Genomic DNA, 12,867 nt, shown 5'->3' with positions numbered 1-12,867 from the left:
GCGGCAGGAGCCCAGAACTGACAGCCCAGGGACCGGAAGTGATGCAATCTGCATCGCTCCCGGTCCCATAGAACGGGGAGGGGATCGATGAACGGAAGTTCATCGACCTCCTCCCCAGCTCCCCGCGGACACCAAGAAAGCCAGTCCCGGGCCCGTAGGAGGGGCAACGGAGCACGGGAAGCACGGCGACGGTGTCCGGCGCGGGGGGCGGCCCCTTCTACGGGACACAGAAGCGATCTGGTGACAGGTAGGTCACATCTTTCTGCCTTGAGGAAGGGACCCTGCGCGGTCCCGAAACGTCGGTTTATTTGGATGTCTGTGACGCTTTCTGTCCAATAAAAGGGACATATTTATCTTTACTACTGAGTGCTGGTGATTTCCTGACTTTCCTGGTGACAGGTAAGTCGCCAGAATCGCTTCTGTTGTAAAGCCGACAGTCGGCTTTACAAGTTTAAACAGCCCTGATGCTGGCGACGTACACTGTACGTCGTCAGTCACAAAGGGGTTAAACATAACCCAACACCAATACACATATAACCCATAAACTGATGACCATGTTGTCACAGATGCATTAAGGGTTTGTAGTTTTACCACAGCTGGAGGGCCTTAGTTTGCCTACCCCTGCTGTAGGGTCATGTTGTCCATGTAGAATGTTTGTGCATGATCCAAGATTAAAGCAGACACTTACATATAGTACTAGAGCAAAGCAAATCTGTCTAATTGAGAAGCACATTTTCTGTGTCTGTGCCTCCATCCTTTACTAGATCATCTCAACATTACAGCTATATAGAACTATGGAGGCTCATAGTGCATTGCTGCAGCTGCACTTTTTTTTTTCTAGTTTCTCACTTACTTAACCCCTTCGTGAAAAAGGTCTCAGTCATGAAGGGGTTAATACTATACTTAATACTATGCATGTTATTCTTTGAGTGGTAAGATTTGGAAGAGAGTAAATGCAGTTCAACACAGCGCAGCTCAGAGATCCAGAAAGGAACAGTAAGGATAATTAAAGCGCAACTAAAGTTTTAGAAAGAAATATGCAGTCTGATGAACATTGTACCAACAAACTTCATTTTCATAATTTTATCTCCACTTTTCAGGTTTATCAGTTGTGCATGCTGTCTAAATATGACCATGGGCTGCCACACTGGGTGCTCACAGTAATCAGCACTCAGTAACAGACCTGGTCTGACAAACCCCTTCTCTTACTGTTCAATATAAAAGACTGTGTGAGGACACTTATGCGGAAGCATGTGACTGTTACTAAGTAATGGCAGCATAACTAAATACTGGAGTATGAGAACAGGAAGCAGCATTTTCACTGAGATAAAAATTTGTTTTAAGGCATTTCCAAGCAGAAATCATCCACATTTCATTACTACTGAAAATGTAAAAACAGGACATGATGCCTAGTTACATACAAGCAATCCACGGCCCCTCCCCCCGCTGGTCCCAAGCTCCGCTGTGCCCGGTGCGAGCCTGCGGCCAGCGTGGCGGCTCTGTGAATGGATCAGAGGGAGATCGGTACACGATCTACCTCCGGTCCCCTCTCCGCTGTCAGAATGCATCAGAAGTGATGTATATTACATCACTTCCGCATTCTCGTGTCACTCTCCAGCTTCAGAAGCTGGAGAGAAGCTGATGAAGCAGATCTCTGCTTTATCAGCTTCTTTGGGGGTCCCTAGATGACATTAGGGGTCTTGGAGACCCCTGATGTCTCCATAAAGAGGACCTGTCACATCCTCTTTGCTATCACATAGCAGGGTTTCTTAGCCCCCTATGTGATAACAATACAGTTAAGTGAGGGAAAAAAATAAAAGTTGCAAAAAAATTTTAAAGTCACACATGAAAAAGAATTAAAAAACATTTTTTTTTAAAAAGTCCCCACCCATACATATACGCATGCAAACATGTGTCCAGTGCGTATACGTGCGAAAACAACGATTGGGCCCATTACGCCGCACATTTTACATATCGGCGCAGACGTCACATTGAGAGCAATAATTCTAGGGCCATCAATCACTGATAACACTAAAATGATGAGCGGTAAAAGCTTTTAAAGCGTTGCCTATGGTCAATTTTGGGTATGGTAGTTTTCTGCGATTTCGCAGGTGTGCACAATTTTAAAGCTTGACATGTTTGGTGTCTTTTTACCCGACGTGACCCCGTCTTTTATATTTTACCAAAAAAATTGGGTAATAATAATTGTATTATAACATAATGAAAAAAAAAACGTTTTTCCCCAAAATTTCCAGTAATTTTTCCTTAATATAGTAAAAAATAAAACCCCGCAGTGGTGATTAAATCCCACCAAAAGAAAGCTCTATCTGTCCCCAAAAAATGGTATAAAATTAATTTCAGTACAGCGTTGCAGGAAATTTAAAAGCAAAAAAGAAAATAGAAAGAAAAAAAGAAAAAAAATGCTGAGATAATCAGACAGTCAGGGAGGTTAATAAGGTTTTAGTCAGCTCCTGGAAAGAGCAGCTGCAGTCACATGACTGCTAAATAAAAGTTAAAAAGCTGCCTATTTTTAGAATAATGCTGTACTATTTGACACTTCGAAAAGACATGACTCTGTGTCATCGTGTTATTTCTGTTAGCTGACTTCACATATATTTAATCAAAGCTGCTATCAGAATGACACTGTGTAAATATGCTATTCTATTAGGGCCACTTTGTCTCCTAGGTAACCTTTTGACACCTAATAATGGTGGCCTTTTAGACTGCAGTTTAGTGGCTGCTTAAAAGAGATCTATGGGGTTAGTGTTTTTCCCCATTGTTCTCTTCAGATTCATGGGAGGATATATACTAACCTCCTCCCGTGACCCAAAGCTCAGTATAACAGCAAAAAGTTTCCCAGCACACTCAGCAGCCAGCATGCAAAAAAAACCTGTCTAACCGCTAAGGTTAAAAACAGAGGTTTTAGATAGATGTCTTCTGCAGAATATGTACTATTGCCCGCGATATACTGAGAGCGCCGCAGCCGGGACGGATCCCGACAATACTGTCGACATTCAGCGCTAGAGGATCAGAGAGAGGGGGGGGGGAGTCCCTGTGGGGAGCAGTGACTGACAGTCACCACTCACTGCAGGGAGACCATCGGGAAGTGAGTGGATCAGTGCATGTTTCTGCTCCCTTCCCGATCAGTAGAGCCAACCTGTGGCAGCTTCTTTGTCACAAGTCGGCTCTAACTATGAGGATGAGTGGAAATCACTCACCTCATAGTTCTTTAATTCCAGTGCTTAAAACAGACCAGACAGATTCTCTTAGATGATAATAATAATTCTTCTTATAAAACAGAATATGGGTGCACATTTTATTAAAGTCGTCCTTTCACTAACTTTACAAGTCTGCATGTCTGACATGTCACAAAGTACAGAAGCAGTATACTTTTTCAAGTGACCTGTACCTTATCAGTAAAACGCTGTGCTTGAACATCAGTCAAGCAATTTTGCTGATAGGATGAGGAAGCATTTCCTCTGTCTCTGCTATCCCAGTGATCTGACTGCAACATTGTAAGGTTGTAGGAAGTGAAAAGGTGAGAGGCTGCAGCATGGGCCAGATCTTTCTCAGACATTTGGGAACAGCCAGGAACTGTACGGGCACTAGAATTAATATAATTGTGTCATAGCTATGCCAGGATCTCAGGGCCCGTTTAGACCTTAGCGTTGTGTTAAACAAACAACACTGTGCGTTTAGCACATGTTGTTACACAATGCACCTAGAGTTCAGTACCGTGCACTAGGTGCACTATGCTGCCATTCATTTGAATGGCACCCGAACGCATCTCCCCATGACCGTGCATTACAGCACTGCACAATCCACGGTAATGCAATACCGTTCGTCGCAATAGAAGAGAGTAGCGCATGCACTACATAGTTTCATCGTAATGCAGGGTATTGTAGTACTGCACATTGCCCTGCACTGCAACACATAGCTGCTGGCAAGTGCTTTGAAGTGCCTTTTAAATGAATGGCAACTCAACACAACTAGCGCATGGAACCACATGCTAGCTGCACTCTGCAGTAGTGTGTACTAAATGCACAATATCATGCATTTACTGCAGCGCTTATGTGTGAAGCAGTTCTAAGTTCTGAAAAATACTGACCCTGGGTAGTAGAACAAACATGGTGCCTTCCTTTTAAAACGAAAAGCAGATGGAGGCTTTGTCAGGAGGAGCATCTGTGGTGTCTGTGAGAGATTTTAGCATGCATGTATTTAACATAAAAGATATATCAGGCGCTTGGTCCTCTTTAAAGTAAGAATTGCCCCACTTACGACCCTTAGAGCTCACTGGGACGGCGACACTGCAGGAGGGGCGTGGCGCAGGGCAGCACGTACAAGCGATCGGGTGGCTATAGAGCCACCAATCGTGTATGTGTAACAGCTGGTAATGGCTGTTTGCATTCTACAGTTTTTTTTATGCCCGTGCACGCGGTTGGACTTGATGGACTTATGTCAAATACTGTTACTTTTTGTGCTTTTTTTGCTTGCAAATTCGTCAATTGTAGAATCGGCCAATTACACTACAAGCATATTTTCTATATAATATATAGAAAACATAATGAGGGGAATTTATCAAAACTGGAGCAGACAAAATTTGGAGCAGTTGCCCATGGCAACCAATCAGCTTCTCTGCTCAGTTTGTTCAGTTAAGATTTGAAATTGAAAGAGAGATGCTAATTGGTTGCTGTGCACAGATTTTGTCTGCTTCAGTTTTGATAAATGGATTTTATCATGTGTCCTGATGAGTCCTGCGACATCTGTTGTGGTTGCTGATGGGTTGACGGTGGCAAAAATCCTGTGAAATAAAATTAGTTAGTGGGCCTTACACTGACCGCAAATGTAACGGAGGTATTTAAACTGAACAGGAATGTAACAGAGATATCCACATTGACCAGCAATATAACTAAGGTATTCTCACTGTGCAGATGAACACGCACACTCATCTGAACCCAACCTGTCTCCCCCACATCCCCTCTGCTCTCACATCACCCCTCTTCTCCCACTCTACCCTATATCCCCTCTGCTCCCACATCACCCCTCTGCTTCCACTCTCCCTCACATCCTCTCTGCTCCCATCTCTCCCCCACATACCATTTGGGGGACCCAGGCCCCTTACAGGGGTATAGGCCGTACAAGGAGCGGAATGGCAGAGGTCACACGGGAGGAGGCCAGGCCCCAGCAGCGCCGGTCCGGCGACGGAGGAGGCCGGGCCCAGCAGTGGCGGTCCGCGGCAGAGGAGGCCGGGCCCAGCAGCAGCCATCGGCGGCAGAGGCCAGGCCCAGCAGCGCCAATCCAGTGGCGGGGGAGGCCAGCCCCAGCAGAGGCAGGTAAGAGGAGCTGGGAGGAGGTGCATGGAAATAGACCCCGACCAGCCCACCTCTGATCCTGCAGGGCCCACCATAGAGAGTCTCCGAAGGGCTGTGCAGGGTCTATGGTGTGCACTGTGAGGCTGGGTTCACACCTGAGCCGGTTTTTTATGCTAGTTTTTTCATTCAGTGAAAAGCGCATTTCACTGGCGGTATGATTTTTTGGGGGGTTTTTCCTTTATTTTCTCTATTAAATGTTTTTTAATTTCACTTTTAAACTTTCAGCCGGCTCCGCCCCCTGCAGCGCGGCCGCTCGCAAGGGATGGAACCCGGAAGTCGGCTGCCGCCGAAGACACAGCGGGGGTCGCGGACAAGGTAAGACCCGTACGCTGTATTCCCGAGTGTGGCTCGGGGTTACCGCTTTGTTAACCCCGATCCACACTCGGGAATACCAATGGAAACGTGCGGCAAAACGCCCCAAAGAAGCTCCTGTACTTCTTTGGGCGTAGGGCGTTTTGCAGCACGTTCCTACGCGCTGTAAAACGCCCAGGCGGGAACCATGCCCATAGGCAATCATTGGTTTTCACATGTTGAGCGTTTTACAGCGTGTAGGAACGCGCTGTAAAACGCCCAGGTGTAAACCAGGCCTAAGGCCACTCTCGGGTGGGCTATGTGGGGTGTCAGGTATGTGTGGGGTCTCAGGTGGGCTCTGCGGGGTCTCTGGTGGGGCCTGAGACCAACGCATTAATGAATCCTGACTCCACTGCATTACTAAGTCCTGAGTCCAGTGCGTTACTAAGTTCTGAGTCCAGTGTATTACTAAGTTCTGAGTCCTGTGCATTGCTAAGTCCCGAGTCCAGTGCGTTACTAAGCCTTGTGTCCAGTGCGTTACTGAGTCCAGAGTCCAATTCATATACCGCTCTGCATTGCTGTATAATGTATTGCTGGGATTTGTATTCTGTGGTTAGGAAGCCAGACTGCCTAGCGACAAGTGAAGCTGGCTTCCTAGCCAATCAGGAAGCCAGGAGGTGGGACATAACCCACCACACAAATTCCTGATTGGAAAGGAAGCCGGCTCCATGCTCCCTCAGCACTGTCGCCGAAGTTCCGGTATCGGAGGTAAGTAAGCATTTGGGCGAGTACGAGTACTACATGCACTACTTTTTTTTAGCGCAATGTAAGACAACGCATCTGGTGTGAAGTAGCCCCATTCATACCCATTCATTTTTCGGTGCCCTTCCTTTAGCATCCATTGGAAAACGTATTGCAATGCAATGGATCAGAAGGAGGCTTTGAAAGCACTGCCTATGGACAACTTGAGGTACCATACTTTTTCGATATTTCATGGGCGCACACAGTTTTGAAACTTGGCATGTTGGATTTCTATTAGCTTCTTTCGTATTTTATTAAAACACTGGGTAATACAGTATATTGTCTTTATGTGTATTTTTTACTTAACATCTGTGTTTGATAAACAGTTGCATTTAAATTGCAACGGCCACCATTTTATTCTACAGGGTCTCTGCTCTCAGGAAATATGTAACTCTAGGTGGGTTTTAGGTCATGCTCAAGCCTAAAATGTGCATTTTATCAAGTATGCAAAAACGGCTCTGACAGCAAAAGGGTTAAATAACTTCTTTGCATGGTCTACATTTTTTAACTCTTTTTTACAGTGACAGAATCTCGTTAAGACACATGTAGTTTCATTTTATTTTTTTTACTTGTTGCAGTTCTTTTAGCATACCCCCTAACTGTCCCGGATTCCGCGGGACTGTCTTGGGATCTAAACACAATCGTGGCATCCCATGGATCCAGTTCATGTCCCAGCGCCAAGTGCCAGAACACTTGTTCCAGTACCTGGCTCTAGCTCTATGCACAAACTGTCCAGCGGAAAGATCTGCTGCTTGACAGTAGGTGCATATTTCTATCAGCAGGCGGGCAACAATCTGTCAGCAACAGGACCCCAATGTTCCCCAGAAACCCCCCCCCCTCCCCGACCATTGACACTGGGCATTTTTTATCTCTCAATGACGTAATTGCAATTCGGCCAAGCATATTGATGTCAGAACAACAGAAAGGCTTTTTGTCAGTTGCTCAACTCTATATTGTTTACCAGCTAGGACTTTTTAACCAGCCAAAGTCCAGCAAACACAATTGGAGTAATGATTAAGTTGTCCGCAAACTAAACATATGGTTGTCATTGGAAAGGAAACCAGTACTTGTTAAAAGAAACCAGAAACACTAGGTTAAATCTGTTTCCTTTAGGGACACTTGAAAGTTGTCTGATCAGGAAGAAGCAAGTGCTTTGTAAACGAAATGGCCTATTTATTTAAGCGTAACTATAGTCACATCCCCTTGCTCCCTCAGCAGCACTGATATCTTCTTCTGCTGTTTTTCCAGGTTTGGGACCTTAGACCATCTTGATTGGCTGCGCCAGAATGATGTAACTCCCACGCATGCGCATCGGAGATTATTCATTCTGGTACCAAGGCATTATGTGCCCAAAAGTGTACATTCTAAAGCATTGTTTTATGCACTTACCTGTATTCACCTGAGAATCTCCTGATAAAGCAGTAGATCGTAACTGTCTGCGAAACACATCAGGATACTGTATTGGTCTCTTCTATGGGCAAACATAACAGCTAATATACGATTTGACATTCATGAACTGTATATACTTTTACAGTGTTTATTTGGATCATGTTATGACTGAATGATATGAATGATAGTTGTCCAAGTGTCAAACAAGACAATTTCTCAGGAAGGTGCAAACTGTGTGCCATTGGCATGAGAGTGCTATTACATATGTTTGTCTGTATGACTTACAGGGTCTTTTAAAGTTATATGTTTTAATGAAAATCTGACATGTTTTGTCTGCTTGTCTTTGTATGTACGTTCTAAAGAAGATTGCAAATAAGCAGGTATGCTTTTTTTTAATGAAGATACACTGCGCTTCAATAATTCTTAAAGCTGTATTCATTTAAAACAGTGAAAAATACATACACTATCCCAAGAAACGTGTTCACATTGTAAAACAGTGTCCACAGCCACGTGATTACAAAAATATCAGTGTATTTTCCATTGATATAACACATAATAAATCAGTGTTGCACATCCATGTCCACTTAAAACGATCCATCCAATCTTGGAAGTTTGGTGAATCTACAAATATCCAAAAACGCATTTTCCGCACTCAAAACTCATGTATCCTGAAAAAAACAAAACACCACAGGTATTCCGTGCAAACGATATGCACTGACCAAAACTTGCTGACCAAGTATAGTCATATATGACTTTTTTTAGATGATCTCCTTTTTTATTCTCCCTTGAACTCTCCAAACAATTTAAGAGGCAAAGACAGAAACTCCCATAGTATAAAAGTAACCAACAAACTTTATTCAAGCCCATAAATAAAAAGTGAGCCACTCAAAAATTCCTGTGCTCCATAAGAACATAAAATCTGGCGTCAATCTATTGGTATCTCAAACTGGCAAATCACATAAGCATTACCTTCTTTCTGGTCTGCGTAATGATGTCACAGGGACTCCGCCCACTCAGCGTATGAAATACAATAAATTTAAATATCAACAATTATTTATCAGCATTAAAGTATATTTTCATAGTTTTGTATGGATTGGTGGGGCTAGACCCCATGCCAGGTTTTATTTCTGCTGGGGACATTCACTCTGTTCATATGTCGTGATGACCATTGTCACATGGCCAGAACCTAATGAAAAATGTTACCGTTATCACCACACAGCAGAGATAAGGGGACATTGTTCAATGGAGACAGCTAGTAACAACTGTCTAAGAAGGATTCCCCTAAAAAGTAGAACAGGAAAAGTATGAGGTTGTGTTCATTGCAATATATTTATAGTACAAACAGCTAAACACACCCTGAGGGCAAGACTGGCTATTAGGGGGTCAATGCACATAATCTGGAGACTGGCAGAAGCAGAATCTTCCAGTAAAACAGAACATTGCAGTGACTGTTTAATACTGTATATAATCTATAAGCAGGGGCGTAACTAGAAATCACAGGGCCATATAGCAAAATTTTGTATGGGGCCCCGTGATTTCTAGTTATACCCCTTGCAGAGCCCACTCGAGATCCCACCTGAGGGTGACCCTGCAGAGCCCACCATAGACGAGAGTCTATGGTGGGCTCTGCAGGATCACCCTCAGGAGGTCTGGTCACACTCCTTACCTCCTCCGTCGCCGGGCCCGCCTCCTTCTTCGTCACCGAGGCCGCCTCCTCCCCTGCTGCCGAGCACGGGCCCGCCTCCTCCTCCACTGCCGGTGACGTCAGAGGCTCGCGACGTTGATCGAACACCGGGTCCAGCCTGCTCCCCACCGCTGCTGCTGGCTCTCATTGACTGTGGAGACGAACGCGCCGCTGCACAGATGATCTGAACAGCGGCGTGTTCGTCTTCAGACGCCAGTGAAAGCCAGCGGCCAGGCAGCCCGCACGGCATCTGGCCGGGCCCCACTGTGCCCCGTGCCCCGCTATGGTGATTTTTACGCCACTGTCTGTAAGCTATAAGATGAGGATTGACAGGGAGTGGGGGAAGCAGGATACATCTGTTATTTTCTGTTCCTGTTTATTTCTTTTGTTACTGCAGCACAAAAATGCTGCCAAACTTCTATCAAGGAGAAATATCAGCATGGAAGTGAACAGTGCGATTGACTTGCAATTTGAGGGAGGAGTGTGCAGTATATATAGGCAAAAAGTTGTCTAGAAGCTAAAAACATAAACCGCAGCAGAATCTCCTTGTGTAAAACCAGAAGTTGCATTGATCAGCTTTCATAAAAACGAAGAAAACCTTACAATGTGACACAGATAAGATTGCAAAATGTAAACTTGTTCACTCTGGAAATGACACGATTAAGAGGGGACATGATTGTGATATACAAACTGTTTAATATCAGTAAGAAACCTTTTTACTGTAAACTCACTAAAGAAGACAACAGGCCACCACCTGAAATTGAAGGAAAAAATGTTTAACCACAAAGGGCAAAGGAAATTCTTTCCACAACCAGTGAAATCAGCAGAGAGTAATGAATCATTCAATAACTGATAAGAATCTTTGCTCAGAGAACATAACATACATGGCTACATGTACTGTTAATGCCTGGAACACAAACTCACATGCTCACATAGGTTGAACTTGATGGTCCCCTCTCTTTATTCAACCTCAAATATTATATAACTAGCATGTAATTCAAACAGATGGTGGAGTTCTCAGGTACCCACTTGAGACATTGGTTTCTTAAAACCAAGACAACTTTATTTATAAATTTTCACAAATAAAAACCTGAGATACAAGTGACTACCATACAACAAAATTAGCTCTATTTCAACAAGCTGTTGTCTTGTCATTCCTCATCCATTTTTTCTTTTGCCATCCATGATATATAACATGTTCATACATTACATAGAACAGATCTACAGGTTCACTTGTCAAGCAGAGGTATTATTGGATGAGTTTTTGTCTCTGAGCATTTCGGGACTGAAAGTGCATCTTCAGGAGCTCAAGAGACCTTTTTATAATATAGTAATGAAGAAAAACTAAAGCCACATATGAGCAGATGTCTGTTAAAAGGGAATCCAGGGGCAAGCACAGAGACACTTTCCAAGGAAGTCCCCCACTCTAGGCCAGGTACAAAGATGTAACTGCTAGAATATAGGGATGTTATTTATAGCCAATGGTATGTCCATCACAGGTAGAGCCACCCTCTATATTACCACCATTCACATCATATAAAAGCTGTAATAGCGTAATCCATCACTAAAAAGTGCCAGTCCAACATATACAAAACCTCTTCAATTGTGGTGGAATAGGATGCTAGGGTGGGACTTACCTCCTGCTCACCTTCCTCTGATAGCAGATTCTAATATGTAAATATGTAGATATCTATAAAGTACGCTGGAACTAAAATCTGGATTGGGGAAAATATCTTCACTGATATGTCATGTGTGTACATTTGCTGCCAGCTGCATGAAAAACATACACACATGGCATATCAGAGAAGTTGCATGAAAAAACAACCACCTACATTTTAATGTGTGGCAAAATGGAACTGAATGGAGGGTCCCCTGAATGGAAGGCCCCTGAATGGAAGGACCCCTGAATGGAAGGACCCCTGAATGGAAGTCCCCTGAATGGAAGGACCCCTAAATGGAAGGACCCCTGAATGGAAGGCTCCTGAATGGAACAACCCCAGATGTGGCGGCCCAGGCTGTGGTTCTGTTCCTGCAACCACCTGCTTCTGTGATACTGATTATTAGCAAAAATTACACCTAAATTACATCTCCAGCTTAAATGTTAAACATCATTGTCATACCATTTTTATAAATAGGCAATGGAATGAATTCCAATAAAATAAAAAAAGACAAAATGCCCCTAAAACACCATACCTTTCCAGAGAACAAATTGTGTGCAGCAGTAAATTACCAGTAAGCTGTCTCTTAATAAAAACTTTTTTCTCATTTTTTAATAAAAAAAATAACAAAACTACTTTCATTAAAATTCTATGGCCTCTTTGTCTTTTTTCACGGATATTTTTTCCTAGAAGTCATTCATTTATACAACTATGCCAACCATATTTCTGCTTTAATAGCTTGTTAAAAAATATGTTTACCTTCCACCTATTTACATTTACTGCTATTTATGACATAAATCATGTCATAATACCACTCCCAATACCCTGAAATGATCTTCAGGGTCAGGGTTGAACAATTTTCTTGTAGAATACAAAGTTGGCATATTGAACTGTTTTTCACTCACATTGTACCAAACATGTTTGTGACATTACCTTTGATCGACAGCCCTGTTTTTTTCCTTTGACCAAAGTAACTTTTTTTCTTTGGGTCCAAAGGTCAGCAAGCAGGTTTTTTCGTTGTAAACAGGAGGACAGGGACAGTATAAATACTGCTCAAGGCATCCAGTGAAAAGCAGAACACACAGAGAGACATACCGATTCAAACAGGTACAGCCTTACAGCTAATTAACAGATACAATGATGGAGAATAGAATGGATGCCTTACATGATTCTGGAGTCCAGATGGTCCACTACCTACAGAGTAACTACAAGAGTTCACAGGACTTGTTCATGTTCATCTCATTTGCGGCTGATCTTCGAAATACCTTCTTCATCTTCTTCCCCATTTGGTTCCACCTTTGTGAATCAGTGGGCATCAAACTTATTTGGGTGGCTGTAATTGGTGACTGGCTTAATCTTGTGTTTAAGTGGTGAGTATCTAGCATATCTTTATCCAGCATAACTCAATCAATGAACAAGCAAGTGACAAAGTTGGCTTATTTGTAAAGAGCTTGAATTCTTTTTGTGTTATATCTGCAGTTCTTGTTTGTATTTCTATTACATTTTCTATTACATTTGTAGAAATTGGAGGTCAATGTACTTTGTATATTATAGCTAGAATATAAATGTTTGCTAGGGGCAACACCTTACCTTTTTTACTATTTAAAAAAAAAAAATATGGAAAAGTAACAATATATGCTACAAACACATTACTATTAAACTCTCAGCTCGG

General features: G+C 43.1%; 1 protein-coding gene across 2 annotated transcripts in view; it reads left to right on the top strand.

The window, feature by feature from the left end:
- The first annotated feature begins 12,256 nt into the window (after positions 1-12,256).
- The window catches only part of G6PC (glucose-6-phosphatase catalytic subunit), a 4,219-nt gene continuing 3,608 nt past the window's right edge, over positions 12,257-12,867 (top strand). For both annotated transcript variants that reach the window (XM_018563601.1, XM_018563600.1), the window contains exon 1: positions 12,257-12,565. In XM_018563601.1, the coding sequence (XP_018419103.1) occupies positions 12,333-12,565 (233 nt within the window). In that variant the 5' untranslated portion in view covers positions 12,257-12,332. The remainder of the gene's footprint in view (positions 12,566-12,867) is intronic.

This window comes from Nanorana parkeri, unplaced genomic scaffold, assembly GCF_000935625.1.
Source record: "Nanorana parkeri isolate BGI_ZX_2015 unplaced genomic scaffold, ASM93562v1 scaffold679, whole genome shotgun sequence".
Classification (NCBI taxonomy): Eukaryota; Metazoa; Chordata; class Amphibia; order Anura; family Dicroglossidae; genus Nanorana; species Nanorana parkeri.
Note: the sequence above shows the minus strand (reverse complement) of the source record. Positions and strands in the feature narration are given on the sequence as shown.